This window comes from Pleurodeles waltl, chromosome 3_1, assembly GCF_031143425.1.
Source record: "Pleurodeles waltl isolate 20211129_DDA chromosome 3_1, aPleWal1.hap1.20221129, whole genome shotgun sequence".
Classification (NCBI taxonomy): Eukaryota; Metazoa; Chordata; class Amphibia; order Caudata; family Salamandridae; genus Pleurodeles; species Pleurodeles waltl.
This window is the reverse complement of record NC_090440.1, coordinates 358,839,046-358,866,996: the sequence shown is the minus strand read 5'-3', so window position 1 is coordinate 358,866,996 and position 27,951 is coordinate 358,839,046. Positions and strand designations below refer to the sequence as shown.

General features: G+C 45.9%; 1 protein-coding gene across 1 annotated transcript in view; it reads left to right on the top strand.

Moving 5' to 3' along the window:
- The window catches only part of ATP8B4 (ATPase phospholipid transporting 8B4 (putative)), a 2,552,767-nt gene that overhangs the window by 1,481,509 nt on the left and 1,043,307 nt on the right, over positions 1–27,951 (top strand). The window contains exon 15 of the mRNA XM_069222521.1: positions 11,873–12,061. Within this exon, the coding sequence (XP_069078622.1) occupies positions 11,873–12,061 (189 nt within the window). The remainder of the gene's footprint in view (positions 1–11,872; positions 12,062–27,951) is intronic.

Sequence of the window (27,951 nt, the reverse complement as noted above, 5' to 3'; positions counted from 1 at the left end):
ATGGCACTCTGAGGGGAGTGCCATGTCGACTTAGTCATTTTCTCCCCACCAGCACACACAAGCTGGCAAGCAGTGTGTATGTGCTGAGTAAGGGGTCCCTAGGATGGCATAAGACATGCTGCAGACCTTAGAGACCTTCCCTGGCATCAGGGACCTTGGTACCAGGGGTACCGGTTACAAGGGACTTACCTGGGTGCCAGGGTTGTGCCAATTGTGGAGACAAAGTTACAGTTTAGGGAAAGAACACTGGTGCCGGGGCCTGGTTAGCAGGGTCCCAGCACACTTTCAAATCATAACTTGGCATCAGCAAAGGCAAAAAGTCAAGGGGTAACCATGCCAAGGAGGCATTTCCTTACACAACCCCCCCCCCCCTCAAACGAAAGAGGATGAAACTAACCTTTCCCAAGAGAGTCTTCATTTTCTAAGTGGAAGAACCTGGAAAGGCCATCTGCATTGGCATGGGCAGTCCCAGGTCTGTGTTCCCCTCTAAAGTCCATTCCCTGTTGGGAGATGGACCACCTCAACAGTTTTGGAATTTCACCTTTCATTTGCATTAGCCATCTGAGAGGTCTGTGGTCAGTTTGAACTACAAAGTGAGTACCAAAGAGGTATGGTCTCAGCTTCTTCAGGGACCAAACCACAGCAAAGGCATCCATCTCAATGGCACTCCAATGCTGCTCCCTGGGGAGTAACCTCCTGCTAATGAAAGCAACAGGCTGGTCAATGCCATCATCATTTGTCTGGGACAGTACTGCCCCTATCTCATGTTCAGAGGCACCAGTCTGCACAATGAACTGCTTGGAGTAATCTGGAGCTTTGAGAACTGGTGCTGTGCACATAGCTTGTTTCAGGGTGTCAAAGGCCTGTTGGCATTCTATAGTCCAGTTTACCTTCTTGGGCATCTTCTTAGAGATACGTTCTGTGAGGGGTGTCACTATGGATCCATATCCCTTCACAAACCTCCTATAGTAACCAGTCAAGCCAAGGAATGCCCCGACTTGAGTCTGGGTTTTTGGAGCTAGCCAGTCCAGAATAGTCTGGATCTTGGGTTGGAGTGGCTGAACTTGGCCTCCACCTACAAGGTGTCCCAAGTAAACCACAGTACCCTGCCCTATCTGACATTTGGATGCCTTGATAGAGAGGCCTGCTGCTTGCAGGGCCTGCAAAACCTTCTTCAGGTGGGCCAGGTGATCCTGCCAGCTGGAGCTAAAGACAGCAATATCATCAAGATAAGCTGCACTAAAGGACTCCAAGATGGCAAGGACTTGATTCACCAACCTTTGGAAGGTGGCAGGGGCATCCTTTAAGCCAAAGGGCATCACAGTAAACTGATAGTGCCCATCAGGTGTAGAGAATGCTGTCTTTTCTTTTGCTCCTGGTGCCATTTTTATTTGCCAGTGCCCTGCTGTCAAGTCAAAGGTACTCAAGTATTTGGCAGCACCCAATTTATCAATTAACTCATCTGCCCTTGGAATGTAATGGACATCTGTCTTGGTGACAGAATTAAGTCCTCTTTAGTCCACACAAAACCTCATCTCTCTCTTGCCAACCTTGGTGTGAGGTTTGGGGACTAAGACCACTGGGCTAGCCCAGGGGCTGTCCAAGTGCTCAATGACTCCCAATTCCAGCATCTTGTGGACTTCCACTTTGATGCTTTCCTTAACTTGGTCAGACTGTCTAAAAAGGTTGTTTTTGACAGGCATGCTGTCTCCTGTTTCCACATCATGGGTACACATGTGTTTGACCAGGGGTTAGGGAAAAGAGCTCAGCAAACTGTTGTAGGACTTTCCTACATTCAGCTTGCTGTTGGCCAGAGAGGGTGTCTGAATAGATCACTCCATCTACTGAGCCATCTTTAGGGTCAGTGGAGAGGAGATCAGGGAGAGGTTCACTCTCAGCTTCCTGGTCCTCATCTGTAACCATTAACATGTTTATATCTGCCCTGTCATGAAGGAGTTTGAGGCGGTACATGGATCACCCTTTTGGGGGTCCTGCTAGTGCCTAGGTCTACCAGGTAGGTGACCTGACTCTTTCTCTCTATCATGGGTAAGGGCCACTCCATCTATCCTGAAGTGCCCTGGGAGCCACAGGCTCCAGAACCCAGACTTTCTGCCCTGGCTGAAACTCAACCATAGCAGCCTTTTGGTCATACCACATCTTCTGGAGTTGTTGGCTGGCCTCAAGGTTTTTACTTGCCTTTTCCATGTACTCTGCCATCCTGGAACATAGGCCTAGCACATAGTCCACTATATCTTGCTTAGGCTCATGGAGAGGTCTCTCCCAGCCTTCTTTAACAAGAGCTAGTGGTCCCCTTACAGGATGGCCAAACAGAAGTTCAAAGGGAGAAAACCCTACTCCCTTCTGAGGCACCTATCTGTAGGCGAAAAGCAGACATGGCAGGAGGACATCCCATCTCCTTTTGAGCTTTTCAGGGAGCCCCATGATCATGCCCTTCAATGTCTTGTTGAATCTTTCCACAAGACCATTGGTTTGTGGATGGTATGGTGTGGTGAATTTGTAAGTCACCCCACACTCATTTCACATGTGTTTAAGGTATGCTGATATGAAGTCGGTACCTCTGTCAGAAACCACCTCCTTAGGAAATCCCACTCTGGTAAAGATACCAATGACTGCTTTGGCTACTGCAGGGGCAGTAGTGGGCCTAAGGGGAATTGCTTCAGGGTACCTAGTAGCATGATCCACTACTACTAGGATGTACTGATTCCCGGAGGCTGTGGGAGGTTTAAGTGGACCCACTATGTCCACTACCACTCTTTCAAAGGGGACCCCCACCACTGGAAGTGGAATGAGGAGGGCCTTTGGGTGGCCACCTGCCTTACCACTGGCTTGACAGGTAGCACAGGAGGCACAAAACTCTTTAACTTTCTGGGACATTTTGGGCCAATAGAAATGGTTGACTAACCTCTCCCAAGTCTTGGTTTGTCCCAAATGCCCAGCAAGTGGAATATCTTGGGCTAAGGTCAGAATGAACTTTCTAAACTCCTGAGGCACTACCACTCTCCTAGTGGCACTAGGTTTGGGATCTCTGGCCTCAGTGTAAAGGAGTCCATCTTACCAATAGACCCTATGTGTTCCACTGATTTTTCCTTTTGTCTCTTCAGCAGCTTGCTGCCTAAGGCCTTCGAGAGGGACAAGTTTCTTGCCCCCTTACACAGCTGTTCCCTTGTGGGTCCTCCTGGGCCTAAGAGCTCAACCTGATAAGGTTCCAACTCCATGAGCTCAGTTCCCTCAGAGGGCAGAACTTCTTCCTGGGAAGAGAGGTTCTTTTTCTTTTGCTGGTTTGAAGCTGGTTCCCCAGTCATCTTACCTTTTTTCTTGGAGGGTTGGGCCATTCTTCCAGGCTCCAGCACCTCTTTTTCACCCTGAGCCTTGCACTGTGCCCTTGTCTTGACACACACCAGTTCAGGGATGCCCAGCATGGCTGCATGGGTTTTGAGTTCTACCTCAGCCCATGCTGAGGACTCCAGGTCATTTCCAAGCAAACAGTCTACTGGGATATCAGAGGAGACAACCACCTGTTTGAGGCCAGTGACCCCTCCCCATTCTAAAGTTGCCATGGGATGTACTTTAGTCTGATTGTCAGCGTTGGTGACTGGATAAGTTTGTCCAGTCAGATATTGTCCTGGGGAAACCAGTTTGTCTGTCACCATTGTGACACTGGCACCTGTATCCCTCAGGGCTTCTACAACTAGTCCCATTAATCAAGAGTTGCTGCCTGTATTTTTGCATATTAGGGGGCCAGGCAACCAGTGTGGCTAAGTCCACCCCACCCTCAGAAATTAATGTAGCTTCAGTGTGGACGCCTGATTTGCTCTGGGCACACTGTTGATCCCACCTGGAGACTGGCTATTCCAGTGCTAACTGGAGTAGAAGTAGAAGTGGAACCTTTCTTGGGACAGGCCTTGTCTCCAATTTGGAGTCCCTGCTGATTACATCTATGACACCAGGCCTTTTTGGGATCAAAGTTTTTACCCTTGTCCCCAACATTGGATTGTGAAGAGGCTTTGGACCCTCCATCCTAATCAGGTTTTTGGGGCCCAGTAGAAGACTCTTTACTTTTACCCTTGGATGTCTCAACACTCTTCCCCTGGGGAGTCTTAGTGACCCCTTTCTTTTGGTCACCCCCTGTGGAATTCTTGGTCACCCTAGTCTTGACCCAATGGTTTGCCTTCTTTCCCAATTCTTGGGGAGAAATTGGACCTAGGTCTACCAGATGCTGATGCAGTTTATCATTGAAACAATTACTTAAAAGGTGTTATTTCATAAACAGATTGTACAGCCCATCATAATCATTTACACCACTGCCATTAATCCAACCATCCAGTGTTTTGACTGAGAAGTCAACAAAATCAACCCAGGTCTGGCTCGAGGATTTTTGAGCCGCCCTGAACGTAATCCTGTACTCCTCAGTTGAGAATCCAAAGCCCTCAATCAGGGTAGCCTTCATGAGGTCATAGGATTCTGCATCTTTTCCAGAGAGTGTGAGGAGTCTATCCCTACACTTTCCAGGGAACATTTCCCAAAGGAAAGCACCCCAGTGAGATTTGTTTACTTTTCTGGTTGCACAAGCCCTCTCAAAAGCTGTGAATCATTTGGTGATGTCATCACCATCTTCATATTTTGTTACAATCCCTTTGGGGATTTTTAGCATGTCAGGAGTATCTCTGACCCTATTTAAGTTGCTGCCACCATTGATGGGAGCTAAGCCCATCTCTTGTCTTTCCCTTTCTATGGCTAAGAGCTGTCTCTCCAAAGTCAATCTTTTGGTCATCCTGGCTAACAGGAGGTCATCTTCATTGAGGCTGCCCTCAATGCTTCCAGAACTGTTGGACTCCCCTGTGGGAGAAGCAACATCTCTGACTATCACTTGTGGAGTCAGGGTTGGAGGAACCCTGATCTCCCTAACTCGGAGTGGAGGTGGGAAATTTTCCTCCCCATCACTAGCTTCCCCTTCTGTAACGGTACCTTCAGAGGGGTTGTCTCTAGCAAACTCTGCCAAGAGCTCCTAGAGCTGTACTTTGGTAGGGTTTGATCCAGTTTTTATCTTTTTCCATTTTACAGAGAGTCCTTAACTCTGACATCCTAAGATGCAGGTAAGGGGTGACGTTGAGCTCCACCACCATCTCTTCTGCAGTAGACATTATTTCTCTAAAAGTTGGGATGCTTTTTAAGAATCTAAAACTATCTCTAGAACTTAATCCAAACTTTTACAAAACTTTTAAACTCTAAAAGAAATGCTAACAGGGACTAACACAAGGCCCCAGCAGGACTTTAAACATTTTAGAAAAATAGCTCAAATTTCAAAAATAAGTTTCTAATGACAATTTTTGGAATTTAGTTGTGTGATCAGGTATTGGCTGAGTAGTACAGCAAATGCAAAGTCTTGTACCCCACCGCTGATCCACCAATGTAGGAAGTTGGCTCTGTATATACTATTTCAAAGTAAGAAATAGTGTGCACGGAGTCCAAGGGTTCCCCTTAGAGGTAAGATAGTGGCAAAAAGAGATAATTCTAATGCTTTATTTTGTGGTAGTGTGGCCGAGCAGTAGGCTTATCAGAGGGTAGTGTTAAGCATTTGTTGTACACACACAGGCAATAAATGAGGAACACACACTCAAAGACAAATTCCAGGGCCAATACTTTTTTATATTAAGAACCACAGTTTCCAGATTTACAAACAATACTTTAAATGAAAGGTATTTCACTCAGGTATTCTAGGAACTTTGAATTATCACAATAGCATGTACAGTTTTGACAAAAATGGCAATAAGTTATTTTAAAAGTGGACACAGTTCAAAAATCAACAGTTCCTGGGGGAGGTAAGTAAATGTTAAGTTCACAGGTAAGTAAAACACTTACAGGTTTCAAAGTTGGCTCCAAGGTAGCCCACCGTTGGGGGTTCAAGGCAACCCCAAAGTTACCACACCAGCAGCTCAGGGCCGGTCAGGTGCAGAGTCAAAGTGGTGCCCAAAACACATAGGCTGCAATGGAAATAGGGGTGCCCCGGTTCAAGTCTGCCAGCAGGTACCTGTGACTTCGGAGGGCAGACCAGGGGGGTTTTGTAGGGCACGGGGGGACACAAGCAGGCACATAAAGTACACCCTCAATGTCACAGGGGCAGACGGGTGCAGAGTGCAAACAGGTGTCGGGTTTTCAATAGGAATCAATGGGGAGACCCGGGGGTCTCTTCAACATTCAGGCAGGCACAGGGGGGGCTCCTCGGGGTAGCCACCACCTGGGCTAGGCAGAGGGTCGCTCCTGCACTGGAGTTCGGTTCCTTCAGGTCCTGGGGGCTGCGGGTGCAGTGTGTTGTTCAGGCGTCGGGTTCCTTGAAGCAGGCAGTCGCGGTCGGTCGGAGCCTCTGGATTTCCTCTGCAGGCGTCGCTGTGGGCGCTCAGGGGGGTCAACTCTGGCTACTCACAGGCTCGCAGTCACTGGGGAGTGCTCCCTGTAGTGTTAGTTTTCCGCAGGTCGAGCCGGGGGCATCGGGTGCAGAGTTGAAAGTCTCACGCTTCTGGCGGGAAACGCGTGGTCTTTAAAAGTTGCTTCTTTGTTTCCAAACGTTGCAGTTTCTTGAACAGGGCCGCTGTTCAGGGGAGCTTCTTGGTCCTTTAGATGCAGGGTAGTCCTCTGAGGCTTCAGAGGTCACTGGACCCTGTTGGATGCATCGCTGTTGTAGTTTTCTTCGAAGTAGGGAGACAGGCCGGTGGGGCTGGGGCCAAATCAGTTGTCGTCTCCGTCTTCACTGCAGGGCTTAAGGTCAGCAGTCCTTCTTCTTCTTTACAGTTGCAGGAGTCTATCTTCCTCGGTTCTGGGAGCCCTAAATACTCAATTTAGGGGTGTGTTTAGGTCTTGGAGGGCAGTAGTCAATGGCTACTGGCCCTGAGGGTGGCTACACCCTCTTTGTGCCTCCTCCCTGTGGGGGAGGGGGGCACATCCCTAATCCTATTGGGGGAATCCTCCATCTGCAAGGTGGAGGATTTCTAAAAGTCAGAGTCACCTCAGCTCAGGACACCTTAGGGGCTGTCCTGACTGGGGAGTGACTCCTCCTTGTTTTCCTCATTATCTCCTCTAGCCTTGCCGCCAAAAGTGTGGGCAGTGGCCGGAGGGGCGGGCATCTCCACTAGCTGGGATGCCCTGTGGCGCTGTAACAAAGGGGGTGAGCCTTTGAGGCTCGCCGCCAGGTGTTACAGTTCCTGCAGTGGGAGGTGAGAAGCACCTCCACCCAGTACAGGCTTTGTTCCTGACAAAGGCACTCTCCCCATGTGGCCAGCAACATGTCTGGTGTGTGGCAGGCTGGCAAAACTAGTCAGCTCACAGTGAAAGTTGGGTATGTTTTCAGGGGGCATCTCTAAGATGCCCTCTGGGTGTATTTTTTACAATAAAGTGCACACTGGAATCAGTGTGCATTTATTGTGCTGAGAAGCTTGATAGCAAACTTCTCCGTTTTCAGTGTAGCCATTATGGTGCTGTGGAGTTCATGTTTGACAGACTCCCGACCATATACTCTTATGGCTACCCTGCACTTACAACATCTAAGGTTTTGATTAGATACTGTAGGGGCACAGTGCTCATGCACATATGCCCTCACCTGTGGTATAGTGCACCCTGCCTTAGGGCTGTAAGGCCTACTAGAGGGGTGACTTACCTATGCCACAGGCAGTGTGAGGTTGGCATGGCACTCTGAGGGGAGTGCCATGTTGACTTAGTCATTTTCTCCCTACCAGCACACACAAGCTGGCAAACAGTGTGTATGTGCTGAGTAAGGGGTCCCTAGGGTGGCATAAGACATGCTGCAGCCCTTAGAGACCTTCCCTGGCATCAGGGCCCTTGGTACCAGGGGTACCAGTTACAAGGGACTTACCTGGGTGCCAGGGTTGTGCCAATTGTGGAGACAAACGTATAGTTTAGGGAAAGGACACTGGTGCTGGGGCCTGGTTAGCAGTGTCCCAGCACACTTTCAAATCATAACTTGACATCAGCAAAGGCAAAAAGTCAGGGGGTAACCATGCCAAGGAGGCATTTCCTTACATAGCCTCACTGTCTTGGACTCGCTTTTGGGGAGAAAAAGCCCAAAATCACACTGTGCCCAGAGCTGCCCCGATGAAAGGGAGCGTCTGAGAGGGTGTCAGGTGTGACTTTGGAACGTTGATAGTGAACTCCAGTTGGTGCAGGAGGTTCGCCGTAGTCTGGAGGTGTGAGACCACTGTCTGGGGCGAAGGCGCCTTCACCAGCCAGTCATCTAGGTAGGGGAAGACTAAGACCCCTAACCTGCGCAGATGAGCTGCAACCACCGCCATCACTTTCGTGAACACCCGAGGGGCACTGGTAAGGCCGAAAGGGAGCACGGTAAACTGAAAGTGCTTGTGACCTACCATGAAAAGTAGGTAACATCTGTGGGCAGGCAGGATGGGGATGTGGAAATAAGCGTCCTGCAAGTCCAACGCTACCATCCAGGCTCCTGGGTCCAAGGCAGACAGAACCTGAGCCAGGGTGAGCATTTTGAACTTCTCCTTCTTGAGGAACTAGTTCAGGTCCCGAATATCTAGGAAAGGGTGCAAGTCTTTGTCCTTCTTTGGTATCAAAATGTATTGGAAATAACAACCACGACCTACTTCTGGCACAGGGACCCTTTCTATTGCTCCCTTGGCCAAGAGAGTTGCGACTTTCTGGCGGAGAAGCACTCCGAAAGGGGATGGAAGGATGGTGGCATGTGTGGTGGTGCGGATTCGAAAGGGAGGGAGTAGTCCTTCCAAATTATTTGCAAAACCCACCCGTCCGTGGTGATATGTTCCCAGTGGGGCAGGTGATGGCGGATTCTGCCACCTACTGGGCGGGAGTGAGGGGACGGACTAGAAAGGTTTGGAGGCTGCTGCGGGGGCAAGGGTTGACTAGACAGACCTCTGGTGCCCTGACCCACGACCACGTGGGATTCCGCGCCCACGGCCACGCATAGGCTGTCCAGCGTGCATGGCCCGGTGGCTGGGTTGAGGACACAACAGGGTGCCCCTTCTCTGGCCACGAAAGGGACGAAAAATGGACTGTGGGGGTGTGGGGCTGAAGAAAGGCCAAGGGACCAAGCCGTAGCCCTGGACTCCTTGAACCTCTCCAAGGCCGAGTCAGCTTTGTCTCCGAAGAGACGGGTGCCATCAAAGGGCATGCCATGAGTGACTGTTGGACATCCCCCGAAAAACCAGAAGTGCGTAACCAGGCATGGTGCCTCAAGGCCACTGTCGTAGCAACTGATCTGCCCAGAGAGTCGGTCATATCCAGCCCACAATGGATGGTGATCTTTGCCGCGTCTCGCCTGTCTTTGACTGCTTGGGAGACGATAGCACGGGCCTCCTCCGTTATCTGCAGCAGGGCTTGTGCAACCGTATCCCACAGTGAGTGGGAATAACGGCCCAAAAGGCATGCGGTGTTCACGGACCACAGCGCAAGGCTGGAGGAAGAAAACAACTTCTTACCAAACTGTTTCAGCCTTTTGGATTCCCTATCCGGGGGTGCGGAAGGCAACGCGCCAGAAGAAGATGACGCGTGGATAACAAGACTCTCAGGCGTAGGCTGTTGGGACAGGAACTGCGGGTCGTTCGCGCAGGCCGATGGTGGCGAGCTATTGTCCTGTTCACAGGAGCCCCTGTGTTGGGTTTGGACCACGTACCCAAAAGGACGTCAGTGAGTGCTTCAATAAATGGAAGAAGGGGTTCAGAAGTAGAAGCCCCAGGCTGAAGCACCTCTGTCAGGAGGTTAGACCTGACTTCGACAGTAGGTAGCTCACGGCCAAGGACCTCAGCCGCCCTACTAACCACCATTACCATAGGTAGCTCCCTCCGCCGTAGCCACTGTAGCAGGAGACAGCATGCCAGAGTCAGAAGTATCAAGACCACTGGCTTCGCCCAAGTCTTGTGCCCAGTCCATAGTAGGGTCTTCCTGGTATTCATAAGGGTCCAGGGACCCCTCCAATTCCTCCCCATATTCGTACCCATAGGAAAATGGGTCAGAATCCGACCTCTGGCGAATAGGGCCCACCGAAGCCGATGGCGGCGTTGGCCGTCGCCGCTCTGACTCTGAGTCGTTGGGATGAGAATGGGGTTGATGTCGATAGTGGGCACTACCGATGTCGAAAGCGTCGCTAAGAGACCCGGCGCCAGGGAAGGTCTCGACTGTGCGACCAGCGTCAGGGCGGATCCACGCACAGATCCGGAGGCGACCTCGGTGGCCCAAAGATGAGGCGCATGGCCTCGTAAAACTCTTTGAGTTGGGCGGGGTTTGTTCCGGGATACTCGGGGAAGCGCGGAGCCGACCCAGGCATAGTCTCCGAGGATGGAGGCCTACTTCGTTGACGCTCGTCCCGCGTCATCCGAGCGACGGGGTGAAGTCGGAGAGCGATGGGACTTCTTCGACTTCTTCTTTTTCTTACCGTGACCCGACGATTTCAATGACGATGAGTGGTGGTGGCTCCGCGACTTACGTGGAGTCGAGTGCCGTGCCACCATCAGCTTTAGGGACCACTCCCTCAAAGCCTTCGGATGCATCGCCCGGCACTCAGAGCACGAAATTCTGGTTGGGGTCGCACTCGAGGCACCACAGACAGACACGATGAGGGTCCATCACCGACATCATGCGGTGACAGTCCTCACAGGGCTTGAACCCGGTCTTCGGGGACATCCTCGACACACCAAGTTCGCAGCAAAAAAGTCGACAAAATGGTAGAATTTGGCCAAAAAATAGCTAAGGGTAGCACTCTCTCGGATCAGCGCGTGACGCGGAAAGAAAAGTACTGACGTCACTGCGCGAGGGTAGCGTCTATGTACTACTCCCGACATCCTCATGGCGATCACGACTCCTACGACATCCTGCGGAGTCGACCAATGCCACCTACCGATGCGCAAGGGTATTGCTCGAAGAAAAAATCTCCGGATCCAGTCTGACGCCTGGGGGAAAATTCTAAGGTAAGGAATCTGCAACTAGAAGTCTCTATCAGATAGAAGTTTCACCCACCAAAGTAAATGAGAATGAGTACTTCGGCTACAGGGGATACTGATAAGAGAAACACACAAGGGAAACAAGCATTGGTAAATGCAGAAACTATGCTACTGCCAATAGAAATGGAGAAAAAGTAAGTGGAAAGCACAGAACCAATGAATAGCGAAGGCAAAGCAAGGGTGGGATGTAGGTCCTTTTTAAGATTTATAATGAATACAAAATATTTCCCAAGCACAGCGCAAGCGAAACCTAAAAAATAGATATTGGTAAGACAGCAGCCACAGTGGCCATGAACCTCATCGTATTTCGAAAACACATTGTGTACAGGATTTTTTGTTCTCCATTGCATAGCCAATGTGATGTCTATTGAAATATATATTTGAGTTTACTTGTCTTTTTGGGGTACATGATTTTTGTTTTATATTGATAGCAAAGTTTATGAAAGCGCAATTCTTCTTCAGTGGGCTAATTTCCCTTCACCAGCCTCCCCTCCAGACATATATCGTTCCAAATCTACTGAAGTCTTGCATGCGCTCTACTGCATTGCAACGCAGAAGATAGTGTTTCTGTACTTACAATTATAAGGGCTCGCATGTGCAGCACTAAATTGCCTCCACATAAAATTTAGTGAATGTGTGGGCCTTGTGTTTTTTTATTCTCACTGTCTGTTCGTAGCTACTATTTTGCAAAATATTATATTTTCTACCATAACACTTTTAAAGTAATACCAACATGAAAGAGTAGCTTCGGAGATCATGCAAGGTAGTTTGTTTCTTACATTTCCTAATTGTAAATCTTTGAGCCCAGGCAACGTCAGGTTAATAAAGACTAGTCATTAACACAGCAATATTTTGTTTCTTTTCAGGAGAACTGGCTTATCAAGTTCAGTCACCTGATGAAGGAGCCCTTGTTACTGCCGCCAGGAACTTTGGGTTTGTTTTCAAGTCCAGGACTCCTGAGACGATCACTGTAGAAGAAATGGGCCGACCTGTTACATACCAACTATTAGCAATTTTAGATTTTAACAACATCAGGAAAAGAATGTCCGTGATAGGTATACTAAAACTTGTTTTCTCAGATTAGTGTTAATAAAATTTTTGTCTTTTTCCGAAGGCTGTCTTTTAGTTTATGAAGAATGCACAATTTGTCACCAATCAATATGTATGATTATGTTTCTCACCAATCAAAAGTTTGTTCAACTTTCCTTGTTTCACATTGCAATTATCTTGAACTCCTACACTGTAATACCCCATATAAAAGATCTCTCTCAAAAGTTTTTTTGCTCTGTTGAAATATGAAACCAGATCTTTTCTTAGTTAGAATCCAGCATTTTGTAATAAAGTATTTTTTATTGCATATGGTCGTCATAGATCAGTGGTGGACGAGATCAGGAATACGTTAAGGCTCTTCTTTCTTTTTTATTGAAAACTTAGGAAATTCAGTATAATACAATGCAGTAATAAACATAGTTCCTTTTCGCAAATTAGTAACTCCAGAACTTAAAAAAATTGAATGAACTAACATTTCTCTATTACAAATTCTTTCACTCGTTACCTTCATTACCATATACGAATTTGCCAATTTCCTTGTTTTACGTTTTCTGCTTACAGTTTCTAACAGTTTGAAATGACAAATTATTCACTCATTCAAGAATTGAACCCCAAATCTTATTAAAGGTCAGCCCAATGCTGCCTCATTTGTAATAGCTCTCATCTAAATCCATTATTTTGCCATATATTGAATCCACTCACGACCGTTGGAGAGGATTTCTTCTCTCCATTCCTGAGGTATCTAAGAGCATGCATTTAAAGAGGCAAGAAAAGAACATCTTAACATGCCCACTCATGACATCTTCCTATCCCTGTTGTTAGCACGTCTGACCTTAATAAGTAAACTTACAAGGGAACGCAAATAGTTTGATTAACCTTTGACTCGGAATTAAGATGTTCATACCATAGCTCCAGTACATAATAAATAACACAATGTCAATAATCGACAACAGTCAATAACATCAATAATCAATAGAGTCAATAATTGTCATGCACCATGATCTTTCAGTCATGAATAACCACACCTTTTAGTAAAAGTTTGAATATTTATTTCCCTACATTAACAATGCTAAGGTCATGTAGATTAATCTAAAAATCGAATGAAACACATACAGAAACAATACTGGCTGTTAAAAGTGGCGGAAGAAACGTAATCCAATCAAGACTTGACCTACAACACATTCTAAGGTTACGGTTCAAATTAATAACAAAGTCAACTGTGTCAAAGTGATTACATACATTTGAATTCAGCAGAGAAATTCATCAAGCATTATTCCCTGTCAGCATAATTGCATTAGTGAGGATCCTTAACTAACACCAGATTAGCATCAGCATGTTGGACTTCATGCAAAACAACTTAGCAACATCAATTTGGAAAAACATCTAACTATGGCTCTATCAAAATGGTGCAGTTGGTAGCTAGAAAGGAAAAGCAAATATGTATAAAAATCAACAGTCTAATTCATTATACCTATCCTCAGTATGGATCAGCAAGCAGAGTCAGTCTTTGTCCTCAGAACATAAGTCAATCAGCAGGAAATCAGGATTCAGCATTAAAGTTCAGAAAACGCAAAGTCTTTAAGCATTAGAGTTGAGCACATCTCTTGTCAAGATGCACAAGAAAATATTGACCTTTCGGCCAGCAGGAACACGGGCTATGACGGTGATGGCAAAATGCAGAATGCTGAGTTCTTCTCAGTGCAGTGACATTAAATTAAAACTAGTAAAAGTACTTCCCAAATCCCTATTGGTCAGTTAATCACATGTTCACACTTTGTCCAATAAAACTAAAACTCAAAATCTACGAATTCTACCATTACTCCATTCACATGTCGTTGATCGGTTTGTCCAGCTATGTCAAGACAGACAGAGAATATGCATCACGCTCGTGACAAAACAATGTGAAAGGTTTCATGTAATCAGGCATACCCAAAGCTGGAGCCTTGCACATACTCTCTTTCAATTCAGTGAACACTTTCATTCCAGCCCGGTCTAACACTAGAGGATCAGTGACTTCCTTATGAGTCAGCTTCTGCAATGGTCTCGAAATGACTGAAAAATTTGGAATCCATTGGCGACAATAGCCTACCATCCCTGAGAACATCCTGACATCTCTGTGTGGTCAGGGGATTTATCTGCAATATGGCTGTAATCCTTTATCTGGATATCTTTCTTGATCCCTTCTCAATCTGTGACCAAAGTATTTCACAACTTTTTGATAGTACTGCAATTTCAGCAGAGACACTTTGTGACCATTCTTTCCCAAGTGGTTCAAGAGGGCAATCGTATCATACTTGTACTCGTCCCTTGTTTTGGACGCAATCAGCAAGTCATCAATGTACTGCACCAAGGTCGATTGGAAAGGCAATTCCAATGATTTCAAATTCTTCTTCAAGATCTGATTGAATATGGAAGGTGACTCTGAAAACCCTTGAGGTGTTCTGCACCAGCAGTAAACTTAATCGAGAAATTTGAAAAAAAAAGAGAAATTGACTATCCTCATGAAGAGGCACAGAAAAGAAGGCTTCTGAAAAATCAATGACAGCGAACCACTCAGCATCACATGGAATCTGAAACATTTTCACAGCTGTATTTGGTACCACGAGACAAGATTTGACCACAATCTCATTTATTTTTCCCAAATCCTGCACAATTGAAACTTTCCCACAGGGCTTTTGTAAAGCCATGATCGGTAAATTACATGGACTGCTCAATGCTTCCTTCAAACCCCCTTGCTTTACAAAGTCTGTAATTATCTGAGCAACCTTCATAAAGACATCTTGCGGCATGAGGTACTGCAGAAGTTGAGGAAAAACTGCATTCGGCTTTACAGTAACTTTAACTGGCTCAACTCCCTTTATCAGACCTACTTCTTTTCCTGTCAAATCCCACACTTTCTCCTTAACCGTTCCCTGCAAATCAGGATGAAGCTTCTTCACTGTGAACATTGGGAAAAATTCAATCAGCAGGTACTCCTCATTTGTAGTCACACCTTCTATCTCTGGGGCTAGGTCATCATCATTATTTGTCTGAATCTCAATTCCATCATTTGAACAAGTAATCGAGCATTTCATTTTGCACAGCAAGTCTCTTCCCAGTAGGGACACCAGACTTGAATCGCAGACTACGAATCTGTGCAATCCCTGAAAGCTGCCAATTTGAACCTGAACCGGTTCTGTAATCGGGTTGGTCAAATACTGGTTTGCTACTCCTACAATCTGAACTGTTATACCTGAAAGGGGGCAAATTCAGAACTTCTGCACTTCTTACTGTAGAGCGTGTAGCTCCCGTGTCAAACAAGAATGGAACTCTATGACCCATAACCTTTCCCTTCACATAGGGACCTCTTTGATCTACTTCTAAGAAAGTTGCAAGCACACATGGCTCCTCATCTGAACTGTCACTCGTGCAATCATCATTTATTCCATTCTCACTGTGTAATGGGAATTGGTGCACTGTGGTATTACTTTAGTTAAGCCTGTGACCTGTGACCTGTTGAGAAAGCATCATCTGTTGCTGTTCCATTGGGGCTTGCGGTATTTGAATTTGCTGCCTATGTACCATGGGAACCTGCTGTTAATTCGGCTATAACTGTGACATTTGTACACGTGGCATTTGCACCTGCTACATGGGTTGAAAATTCTGCACCTGATTCACATTATTCTGAAAATAATTTAGATTAGGGCCTCTCACTCTCGGTCCTCTCACGTTCTGGAATGAAGTGATGTTATTACTCTGCTGAATGACACCTTCCTGCATCATCATTGGACACTCCCATTTCCAATGTCCAATGGCTCCGCAAAAGTGACATAGCAATAACTTCTTCATTCCCTGCACATCATTCTGAACCCCTACAGTACCTAGATCTGGACCCCTAGTCATATATCCTCCACAACCTCTGCCTCTCATCTGGGGCTGCAATATCATGTTTCCCTGCTGCTGCTGTGATACTGCTGCAGAAAATTCCCTTGCACTCCTGTTTGAGCTGCTTTAATCTGCATCACCATCACCTTCTCTTTCAACTTCTTCTGCCTCAAATCAATCTCATCACTACAGTATTTCGCATACTGCAACACCTCATCAATCGGCTTTGCTTGCCAGCAAACCAAATAACTCTGAATCATCTGTCTAACTTCAGGTCTCAACCCTTCCACAAATCTGAACAAAAAATGGACCATGTCTTTTGCCTCAATTGTTTCTGTACCAATGTATTGCTTGAACGCCTGCAACGATCTCTCATAATACGCATGTACCGACTCCTTTGCTTTCCTGAGCTGTCCTGCGGCAGATTTTCATTTAAAAAAATTCAATCACCTTATAGTAATATTTCATTACCTCAGGAGATGGTGCACCTGTATTCTTATCTCTCTCTGGTTTGCTTGTTGGCCAATCTACACTCCTTTTACACTCAATTCACAGATCAGCTGGAACCACTGTCTCTAGTAATGTGTTCAAGACTTCCCACAGACACTTCGTAAGTTTCACAAACCTGTCAGCTGATACCACTCTACTGGCTTCTCTCTCAATTTTGGATAATCATTTGTAAATGATAGAATGTCACCTTTGCTCCACGGGCCATGAACAAAATTTCCCTCTGGAATCTCTCTCATTGGTAAAAGATTCACTGAATCTTTATCCTGCTGTTCATTTGTAGTCAGCTCCACAGAATCTCTTTTCTTGTCTCTTTTCTTCACCCACCTGCCTTCCCACTTGTCTAATGCTCCCCAGGTCTGGGAACTTTGAAGCAATTCCATAAGGTGTGCTTTCATTCCGGCAGATCTCATGTGTTCAAAATATTTAGCCTCAAAATCTAATCTGTAACTCTTTTTCAAATGCTTTGTTTTCTCTATTTCTATGCCGTACTTCTCTACCAGGTCTGCTAGTTTCTGAAGCACATTGTCCACTTCCCTCGTAATCTTCAGGCACAAGTATCTCAACCATGCCTCTGTGTAGGACTCCAACCTGTTCACTTCCATAGTTCCCTCAATGAGTTCACCTGCTTCCATGCTTAAGCCTAGCATAATTCAAACACTCCTCTCCCTTAAAACCACTCTGTGGGGTATTCAGCTTGTCTGACCATTCAGTCAATTGCTGAGCTGTTAATCCTTGCAGCGGACTGTTACTTGCTTGGACTAGTGGCACCTGCTGTGCAACTGCATTTGGGATCTGCAGTGTCAATATTTTCAAACTCCGGCTAACATTTGACCCTGCCATAGTATCTGGAAGTGTTACGAATGGACTAAGGTCTAACAATGATCTTGATCCGTCAAAAGGCTTTCCCACAGGAAAGACTATTCGAGCATCTTCATTACAACCTCCCCTCATAGCTCCCTGTTCACCTACAATAGGTTCCTTCTGTGCAAATAAGGGTACAGCTGGACCAACAGTAGTAGGTAATGATATTGCATATATCTGTGAGAGAGTAACTCCCATATTCTGTTCATCATCAGAGTCATATCTGACTGTGTCCCTTTTACTGGAGTAAATCTTAGCATTACCTGCGGCTCCACTTGGGGCAGTAAAAGTGGAGTTGGTTCGGTCTCGGGTAAACCTGTTCTGAAGGCAACATCAATTTTGAAGTTGTCTCCCTTGGTGGGCACATCAGGATAAATTCTCTGAACCTGTGGCGGTTGCATCTAATTTTGTACTACAGGAGTAGTAGGCACATTAAGACCACTTTGCATTGCATTCTGTGTCAGGCTAGGATTGACCTGCATCAGACTCATTGTCCCATAAAGCTATGTCGGAGCAGTCAGATCAGCACTGGTACTTGGACTACTCTCATGTACTGTGTATGGTGATGGGAGATTTCTCAACAACTGCGTAATAAACTCATCATCATCATCTGATTCCCCCTCCACTGTTGAAGACTTTCTAGCCTCCTTACTTTTGGACGGACTTCAGTTTTCCTAATAGCTTTCCTTCCTTCTCATTGTCCTGCATAATTGCCGGAAACAACTTAGGGCCAGATGTAGGTACTTTGCAAATTGCGACTTGCAATTTGCGAGTTCGAGCGACTCGCAAATTGCAAGTTTCAATTTGCAATGCAGAACGGTGTCTCAGACACCGTCTGCGAGTCGCTATGGGGTCGCAAAGACCCACCTCATTAATATTAATGAGGTGGGTTGCAAATTGCGGCCCCATAGCGACTATGGGCACTCACTGACATGGAGGACTGCTGTAGTCAGCAGACCTCCATGTCCGTGACTGCTTGTTAATAAAGCAGTTTTTTTTCTTTCCAAGTGTAGCCCGTTTTCCTTAAAGGAAAACGAGCTGCACTTAAAAAAGAAATCCGAAACCTTATGTTTCGGAATTTGTTCAGGGCAGGTAGTGGTCCCTTGGACCACTACCTGCCCTGAAAAAATATTTTGGGGTCCATTCACAAAGGGCAAGGGGCCTTCCAATTTGCGAGTGGGTTACCATCCACTTCAAGTGGATGGTAACTGCGACTCCATTTGCAACCGCGTACGCGGTCGCAAATGGAATTGCATACCACTGCGAGTCACAAATAGGAAGGGAACACCCCTTCCTATTTGCAAGTCGGAAATGCATTTTGCGAGTCGGTCCCGACTCGCAAAATGCATTTCTGCATAGCTAACTCCGGATTGCGACTCGCAAACGGCAATTTTTGCCGTTTGCGAGTCACAAACTGGTTGCTACATCTGGCCCTAAATTCCGTGCAAAGTCTCCATCCTCCAAACTCTCTAATCACTGTCCCACCTAGCCTCTGTTAAAGTCTTTTCTGCCTTTCTCACCCTTCTCTCGAATTTCTGTTGCTGTTGCTGTTGCTGTTGCTGTCTGGCTACTAGCTCCCAGATTGCTAATGCTTCAAACTGTGCTGTTCTCGGAAGGGGCTTTGATTCATATAGCACCATTCTTAAATCCTACAAAACACTCAAATTGAATGCCCCATTTGTAGGAAACACTAAATTCCCATCTTTCTCTGTCAATTTGCTCTATTGCTTTAGCCAAAGTCATGGCGCAACACCCTTCTCTTCCATTACAATATAATCTGGTGGACCTTCTGAGCCTATACTCGTTGTAATATACATAGCTCCCCTTAAGGCACTCTTTAAATCTTTGAAAAATGTCAGCTTTTCTACCTTTTTACCATTCAAAATCAAATCAGGAAGTGACTTTTAATCCCAAGATTCCTTTCATCTACTTTCCCAACCAATTTCCTCTCACGGACGGCTGCCAATCTGTGCGTGACCCTTCTCACTAACCAACCTATCCCAGCGCGGCTCCAATTACTTCACACTCACACGTATTGCGGCTGACAAAGTCTTGCGGCTTGTCCTCCCAAACTCCGATTCACACACCCTAATGCAAAAATTGCGAGCACTGATCAAAAAACAAATCTGCTGGTTTACTACAGGAAAGGTAACACAATCGTTTCAGAAACCTTACGGATTTTTCACTGACAGCTCTTGCTCTAACAGCTACTCCTTCTCTCTCGGTCTCCCAGATTTGCAAGCAAAATTTTACCCGCAAATTTTACTTTCAACTGATCAATGGGTCTGTCCTGGTTTACATAGGACTCGCAAAATCGCAGTCGAAATTTCATTTCTTACACTTTGACTCACACTCTGACTTGTTGACCACTCCGGATCAACCTACAGAACCAGACAGATTACAACATATAACCCAAGTGTCTCAAACCCTTTGCAATATACTCCGGAGTCTTAGACCACTCAGGGTCCTCTATCAAAATGGTGCAGTTTGTATCTATCCTCAGTGTGGATCAGCAAGTAGAGTCAGTCTTCATCCTCAGGACATCAGTCGAACAGCAAGGCATTAGGATTCAGCATTAAAGTTAAGCACGTCTCTTGTCAAGACGCAAAAGAAAATATTGACCTTTCGGCCAGCAGGAACACGGGCTATGACGGTGATGGCAAAATGCAGAATGCTGAGTTCTTCTCAGTGCAGTGACATTAAATTAAAACTAGTAAAAGTACTTCCCAAATCCCTATTGGTCAGTTAATCACATGTTCACACTTCGTCCAATAAAACTAAAACTCAAAATCTACGAATTCTACCATTACTCCATTCACATGTCGTTGATTGGTTTGTCCTGCAATGTCCTCATCATCGGGCTTGTCAGGTAACAATATTGTTGCAGCTTCCCCTCCTGTCAGCATCTCCATTGTTCTCCTCCTGGGAAAGTCAGTCTCACATGCAGAACACACAAAATGTTATATTAGGAGGAACAGCATCTTCTAGCTGTCGATTCTCTTGAGAACCTTCTGTTGTGAGCACATTCAAACAATGCACAATGAAAATCACAGTTTAACTCTCTAGGACAGCCATTTATTAAACGTTAAGCAATACAGCTTTGACATGAGGCTTGGCAAGTAGGCCAAGACACTCGCTAAGTTAAGGCCTACAATTTATAAAGCTAGAGCATAATGCATAACCCTTAATATAACATATTACTACATTAGTCCAACATATATTCAACATTTCACAATATTAATCTACTAGTAAGTACACTTTGTGAACATTGGCGGCCCCTCCTCTGAATCACATTCTCAACTGCGTGCATTATTTTTCTACATTAATATATTTTCTGCACAAACTTTTTTCAGGATACATGAACATTCATTAATAACCTTTATAAATAATACACCTGCACTAGCAATGTTCATTTCCGTCATCCAAGTTTTCTGAATTTTTTAAGCAATTTAAGACTTCTCACCAGAACTCCTTTAAATTTGTATGATTCCACATCACATTTCCAGGAGCTGAATGTTATGTGGCATCTTGAGCAAAGATTACTACATTTGGGAGAGATTTTATTTAACCATTCTGGAGTGTGATGGAATTTATAAACTGAGAAATGGTGTATTCACCTTAAATATGAGCACAGCAGTATGTGATGAGAATATAAACATATCTTCTGCCATCTTTCCTCCAGCATCTACAGTTAGAGTTGCTCTACCCATTTTGATCTAATCTTAGAATGGTCTAGTATACATCGGTATATAGTTAGCTGCAAAAAAAGCCCTCGAGCAAATTTACATGAAAGACCTCATTTAATGGGCTTTTTCCCCTCTTTTTCCTTGAAAATAACTTCTTTGTTACAAGTTCTTAAAAACAGGAACTATGCTATCTATTCCAAAATTATCAACAAGGTTTTACAAGGTTTTGTTATTATGCATAATTAATTAAAATCATGGCATTATAAATACACTGTGCACTTTAAATAAACATCCCAGTTAGTCCTTTTTAAGCAAAAGAAGATAGTCCATAACAATGCAGTATATAAAATGAAATAACCTTTTTTTATAAAAATGTAAAAGTTATAGAAAAATTGAGTCCATCCAATTTATGAGTGGCGTTTTTGTGAGGTTCTTTATTATGTTTTCCATTCTGGCCAAAACATGTGAATCAGCAGTTGAGAATTGTGTCAGCTCGATCGAAGCATGCTGTTATTGCACTTCTACGCGATTTAATATTTCGTTGGTTGGAAGCATAACACAATATTTCTCTCAAATTCCTTATTAGTTATTGACAGTGATTTAGATCCTCTTTTCACTGACCCATGGAGTCTGCATTTGTGATGCTCTTGGTGTTCTTTAGCCATGATGGAATGTGATGCAGTGAAGGCAGGTCCCCAAACCGTAGGTCCGTAAGTTTCTGTTTTAATAAAGATATAATAACCAGACACAAGGTAGATTTGTATTTTTTAGATGCTGTAATTTTAACTCTGCATCCATGCATGTGATCGCTTGGACACTGCTGGCTTAACCTCGTTAATTGAAAGTGTTTTCATCTGAATACATAGTGCTATTTTAAAAGTGGTGTACATGGTAAGTCCCAAACAGTTTTTATTTTAAGGTTGTAGAGAGAAGTTTCAGATAACTACTTGCAGATGCGTTTTCTAGTCGATTCTTAATTTCTGTCCAGAAGACATGGTTAGGTGATTTTTTCGGTGGTTGCTTTTAATTTATGATGGGTTTTTATGATGGCCCCTGTCTCACTATTGGTTTCTTGGTTACACCAAAGTCCAGCTGGATCTGTGCAGGTGATGTGTTTATTGGGGAATGGTTTAAGATATCTTCATGGTTTGGATAGAATTGTGTTCAATACTGTTGCATTGCTCCCCTTCTATCTTCACTGCCATAGGTCAGGGATGGTGGCTGTAAGAAAATGGCTTCCTGTTGCAGTTACCCCCCACTTTTTGCCTGATACTGATGCTGACTTGACTGAGATGTGTGCTGGGACCCTGCTATCCAGGCCCCAGCACTAGTGTTCTTTCACCTAAAATGCACCATTGTTTCCACAATTGGCACACCCCTGGCACACAGATAAGTCCCTTGTAAAAGGTACCAGTGGTACCAAGGGCCCTGTGACCAGGGAAGGTCCCCAAGGGCTGCAGCATATGTTGTGCCACCCTAAGGGACCCCTCACCTAACACATGCACACTGCCATTGTATATTGTGTGTGTTGGTGGGGAGAAAAGACAAAGTCGACATGGCATCGCCCTCAGGATGCCATACCCACAAAATACTGCCTGTGGAATAGGTAAGTCACCCTTCTAGCAGGCCTTACAGCCCTAAGGCAGGGTGCACTATACCACAGGTGAGGGCATAGCTGCATGCGCAATATGCCCCTACAGTGTCTAAGTCTATTCTTAGACATTGTAAGTACAGTCTGGCCATATTAAGTATATGGTCTGGGAGTTTGTAAAAATGAACTCCACAGTTCCATAATGGCTACACTGAATACTGGGAAGTTTGGTATCAAACTTCTCAGAATAATAATCCCACACTGATGCCAGTGTTGGATTTATTGAAAAATGCACACAGAGGGCATCTTAGAGATGCCCCCTGTATTTTACCCAATCCTTCAGTGCAGGACTGACTGGTCTGTGCCAGCCTGCTGCTGAGAGACGAGTTTCTGACCCCCCCTGGGGTGAGAGCCTTTGTGCTCTCTGAGGCCAGAAACACAGCCTGCACTGGGTGGAGATGCTTAACACCTCCCCCCACCCGGGAGAAACGGTAACACCTAGAAGTGAGACTCAAAGGTTCAAGCTTTGTGTTACAGTGCCCCAGGGCACTCCAGCTAGTGAAGATGCCCGCCCCTGGACACAGCCCCCACTTTTGGCAGCAAGTCCAGAGGAGATAATGAGAAAAACAAGGAGGAGTCACCCACCAGTCAGGACAGCCCCTAAGGTGTCCTGAGCTGAGGTTACCCCTGCCTTTAGAAATCCTCCATCTTGATTTTGGAGGATTCCCCCAATAGGAATAGGGATGTGCCCCCTCCCCTCAGGGAGGAGAAACAAAGAGGGTGTAGCTGCCCTCCCAGACCTAAACACACCCCTAAATTCAGTACTTAGGGGCTCCACTGAACCCACAAAATCTGATTCCTGCAACCTGAAGAAAGAAGAAGGACTGCTGACCTACAAGCCTGCAGAGAAGGAGGAGGAGGACAACTGATTTGTCCCCAGCCCTACCGGCCTGTCTCCAACTTCGAAAACCTGCTCCAGCAACGCATCCGACAGGGACCAGCGACCTCTGAAGCCTCAGAGGACTGCCCTGGACTACAGGACCACGAAACTCCTGTGAACAGCGGCCCTGTTCAAAACCTGCAACTTCTTTGCAACAAAGAAGTAACTTCCAAAGACTTCACGTTTCCCGCCGGAAGGGTGAGACTTCACACTCTGCACCTGATGCCCCCGGCTCGACCTGCAGAAAACCAACACCTGAGGGAGGACTCCCCAGCGACTGCGAGCCCGTGAGTAACCAGAGATGAATCCCCTGAGCCCCCACAGCGACACCTGCAGAGAGAATCCAGAGGCTCCCCCCTGACCGCGACACTGCACCCGCAGCCCCCAGGACCTGAAGGAACCGAACTTCAATGCAGGAGTGACCCCCAGACAACCCTCTGTCTAGCCCAGGTGGTAGCTGTCCCGAGAAGCCCCCGTGTCTGCCTGCACCACTAGAGTGACCCCCGGGTCCCTCCATTGATTCCTACCTGAAACCTGACGCCTGCTTTGCACGCTGCACCCAGCGCCCCTGTGCAGCTGAGGGTGTGTTTTGTGTGTCTACTTGTGTCCCCCCCCAAGTGCTCTACAAAACCCCCCCTTGTCTGCCCTCCGAGGATGCAGGTACTTAGCTGCTGGCAGACTGGAACCTGAGCATCCCTGTTCCCCATAGGCGCCTATGTGTTTTGGGCACCTTTTTAACCTCTGCACCTGACCGGCCCTGAGCGGCTGGTGTGGTAACTTTGGGGTTGCCTTGAACCCCAAACGGTGGGCTGCCTATGCCCCAGGACTGAGACTTGTAAGTGTTTTACTTATCTCCTAATCTAACATTTACTTACCTCCCCCAGGAACTGTTGATTTTTGCACTGTTTCCACTCTGAAAATAGCTTATTGACGTTTTTACAAAGACTGTACATGATATTGTTTTCATTCAAAGTTCCTAAAGTATCTAAGTGAAGTACCTTACATTTAAAGTATTAACTGTAAATCTTGAACCCGTGGTTCCTAAAAATAAACTAAGAAAATATATTTTTCAATATAAAAACCTATTGGCCTGGAGTAAGTCTTTGAGTATATGTTCCTCATTTATTGCCTGTGTGTGTACAACAAATGCTTAACACTACCTCCTGATAAGCCTACTGCTCGACCACACTACCACAAAATAGAGCAATAGAATTATCTACTTTTGCCACTATCTTACCTCTAAGGGGAACCCTTGGACTCGGTGCACACTATTTCTTACTTTGAAATAGTATATACAGAGCCAACTTCCTACAGTGGTAATTGTGTGAAAATTACTTTTAAAATGGGGATCCAGGAGGGCTATTGGAGTGTATTGTATAATGTTTTAAATGCTACCATTAGGGATTGCCCTCTTGTTCTTAGCTGCTGTTTTTGAGGTGTGATGGAGCCTCTCAAGTCTATGATCACCCCACATTATTTGTATTCATCAGCATTTCCAATTTGAGTTCCTTCGAAATACCATTTATGAAGTTGTTTTTCATCTTGATATTGATCACCATCACTTTGGTCTTAGTTAGATTTATTTATATTCCATTTGATGATTACATGGCAAGAGCCTCAATTAGTCTTTGGAGACCCACCTTAGTTGGACATGCCAAAATTACATCAGAGGCATACAGCAGATTGGATAGAGGACAGCCATCAAAATTGGAAGGGTAGGAAGTTGACAAGCTCCAGTTCAAGAGTCAGGTCATTTAGCAAAAGATTGAAAAGTTGGGTAGGCTGAATGCACCACTGCTTCAGGCCTAAAAAGGTGTTAATTTTCCTGGATAGATAAGTGCAGTCTGAGATCTTAATTGTCACCCAGGTATTGGTCTAAATCATTTGTACTGATATAATTAAAGAAAATGGAATGTTCCCCTGCACCAATTATTCCCATAGCTTGTTGTGGTGGACATGGTGGAATGCTGCTTTGAAGTCTATGAAGCAAAGATGTAGGTATGTTTGCCTCCTTAAATGTTGATCGATGGCAAGCGAAAGTGCTGAGATGCTAATAGCAATCCTGGTATCCAGGTTAAAGCCTGTTTGGTTTATAGGGAACACTTCCTTATTGCTTGCCCAGGTTATTAGACCTTGTTGCAGGAGGGAGGCACAATATTTTGCTTTGTTACCCAACAGAGCAATTAATCTATAATTTTCTGGTGCTGATCTATTGCCTCCTTTATATATTGGATTAATGATTGAGCCCCTCCAAGCATCTGGCATTGTTTCACATTGGAAATCATACTTGAGGACATGGAACAATGTGACTGCCCAGAACAACAGGTTTATCTTGAAAATGACTTGGGAAATCCAATTTGGCCTTGATGCTCCACCACAATGTCAAGTCTCTATCAACTTTGTGATTTGGATATTGAGTATGATGATGTGTATTCTTGTATACATGAGCCTGACCTATTAGAAGTAATAACCATGTGAGGTATGGGAAGTAAAAACTGTTCCAGAATTATCAACCAGCTGAGAGAAGGGCAGAAAACCATTTTCATTGAATCGTTGGTTTAATACCCATAAGCCTACCTCCTTTCATTCATGTAAAACCCTCTGTGATCTCTTACAGCAGGGATGGGTTATTCTAAACAGGATTACATCCCACCGCCTCAATATTTTTGAACTCCCTTACTCAGTCAGAATATATTTGGCACGCAGCATTCATTGTCTTAAATTTAATATTTTTAAACCATTTTTGGCCCCAAAACTGTTGTGCAAATCCTATGAGAACCAATCCTAAATCATTTTATTCAGCATTTCATACAAGAAAGGACTATTAGTTTGCTAAATAACAATTTCATTAATGAAGGAACAGCAAAGAACTCTTCACCATCATCAATGAACTTGCCAAACCCAAAGCCAGCAACATAGACCCCACTCACACACAGCCCCTATGTGACGCCCTTTCCAACCACTTCCTCTACAAAATCCTGGACATCCACAACAGCTTCATACCACACACACCCACCACACATATCCCTCACTCACCCAACCCAACCCCCACTCAGGACCCCCCCACCACACTCTCCACATGGACCCCCACCACACACGAAGAAACCGAAAAAAAATGAACTCCATCCACTCCGGTTCCCCCTCTGACCCCTGTCCACACTGCATCTACAACAAAGCTAGCCCTACCATCGCCCCCATACTCTACAACATAAGCAACTCCTCTTTCGACTCCGCCACCTACCCAAACCCCTGGAAGCACTGGGAAAATCACTGCTCTCCTAGGATAAAAAAAGAACAAGCCAACCCAGAGATCCTCTCCAACTACCGCCCCATCTCCCTCCTCCCTTTCCCCGCCAAGGTCGCAGAGAAATTAGTCAACACCTGCCCATTCCACTTCCACGAAGCAAACAACACTCTTGACCCCTCACAATCTGGGTTCCGCAAGAACCACAGCACAGAAACCGCCCTCATCGCATGCACTGACGATATCAGGACCAAAGTCAACAAAGGCGAGACCGTCGCACTCATCCTCCAAGACCTCTCCGCAGCCTTTGACACCGTCTGCCACCACACACTCCGCACACGCCTCCACAACATAGGAATTCACCACAAAGCCTTAGACTGGCTCACCTCCTTCCTCACCGACCGGACCCAGAGAGTGCGCCTTCCGCCCTTCCACTCCAACACTACCAAGATCACCTGCGGAGTCCCCCAAGGGTCCTCCCTCAGCCCCACACTCTTCAACATCTACATGATCCCCCTAGTCAACATCCTCCGAGCACACGGAATCACTATCCTCTCCTATGCAGATGACACCCAACTCATCCTCTCCCTATCACGCACACCCACCACCGCCAAAACCAACCTACACGCTGCTCTCCTCGACACCGCCAACTGGATGACCACTAACCACCTCAAGCTCAACTCAAACAAAACCGAGATCATCATCTTCGGCCCCAACAAAACCACATGGGACGACTCCTGGTGGCCCACCGTCCTAGGCCCCGCACCCAACCCGCAACCCACGCACTCAACCTCGGCATCATCCTCAACCCCTCCCTCTCCATGACACAGCGAATCAATGCTCTAACCTCCTCCTGCTTCCACACACTCCGCACTCGAAAAAAATTCCTTCAAATGGATTCCCCCAGAAACCAGAAAGACATTCACCCACACACTCATCAGCAGCAGACTGGACTATGGTAACGCCCTCTACGCCGGCACCACACTCAAACTCAAACGCAAACTCCAGAGAATCCAGAACACAGCAGCACGCCTCGTCCTTGGCTTCCCCCGCCACGAACGAATCTCACCACACCTCAAATCCCTTCACTGGCTCCCCATAGACAAGAGAATCACATTCAAGATCCTCATCCACGCACACAAATCCCTCCACAACACTGGCCCAACCTACCTCAATGAAAGAGTTAACTTCCACACTCC